The 581-nt window shown below is 36.3% G+C and overlaps 1 protein-coding gene across 1 annotated transcript in view; it reads left to right on the top strand.

Annotated features, from left to right (window-relative positions):
* The window catches only part of LOC109952263 (adenylate cyclase type 3-like), a 149,804-nt gene that overhangs the window by 102,409 nt on the left and 46,814 nt on the right, over nucleotides 1-581 (top strand). Inside the window, 1 exon segment of the mRNA XM_020587246.1 lies at nucleotides 1-108. This exon segment is cut by the window's left edge and continues 14 nt beyond it. Coding sequence (XP_020442902.1) covers nucleotides 1-108 — 108 coding nt within the window.

Here is a 581-nt window from a genome sequence, read left to right as displayed (position 1 = left end):
GCTGCGGCTGCGGGACCTGGCTGAGAGGGTGATTGATGCTCAAGAGAATGAACAGGAACTCAACAAACTGCTCAACGAGGCTCTGCTGGAGAGAGAGACAATGCAAGTGTAAGTGAACATTGTCACCATTTTAAACCATAAAGAACTATTACTTAGTACATGTAGATTGGGTAAAATTATTAAAGTCATACTTTAAGGTTGATTCTAACATTTGATTGAATTAAGAACTTAATTAGTAGAAGATTAACATTATGTTTGTTGATTAGTCAACCTGTGTGTTTACTTTGTTTGTGTATGATTATTTTATCATATTAAGAAAATGAATAGTTAGGATTTAGTTTAGAGCACACATAAGTTTGCCTACTTATATGTTACAGTTATGTTTATATAGTTAGTTGAAGTATATCATTCTGTGTGTTCACTGAATTCCTGGCCAGTATTTACTATGTTAGTCAACTGGAGCACTGTTAAACATCCAAAGGGGGACTGGTTCACTAAAACACTGAATCTCATTAGATCTGCAACTTTGACAAGGAGGGTCCACCGATACTTTATTATCACCACCTGGCTGAAGAGGCCAG

Source organism: Monopterus albus, unplaced genomic scaffold (assembly GCF_001952655.1).
Source record: "Monopterus albus unplaced genomic scaffold, M_albus_1.0 scaffold446.1, whole genome shotgun sequence".
In the NCBI taxonomy this organism is placed as follows: domain Eukaryota; kingdom Metazoa; phylum Chordata; class Actinopteri; order Synbranchiformes; family Synbranchidae; genus Monopterus; species Monopterus albus.
This window is presented reverse-complemented; position numbering and strand designations above follow the sequence as displayed.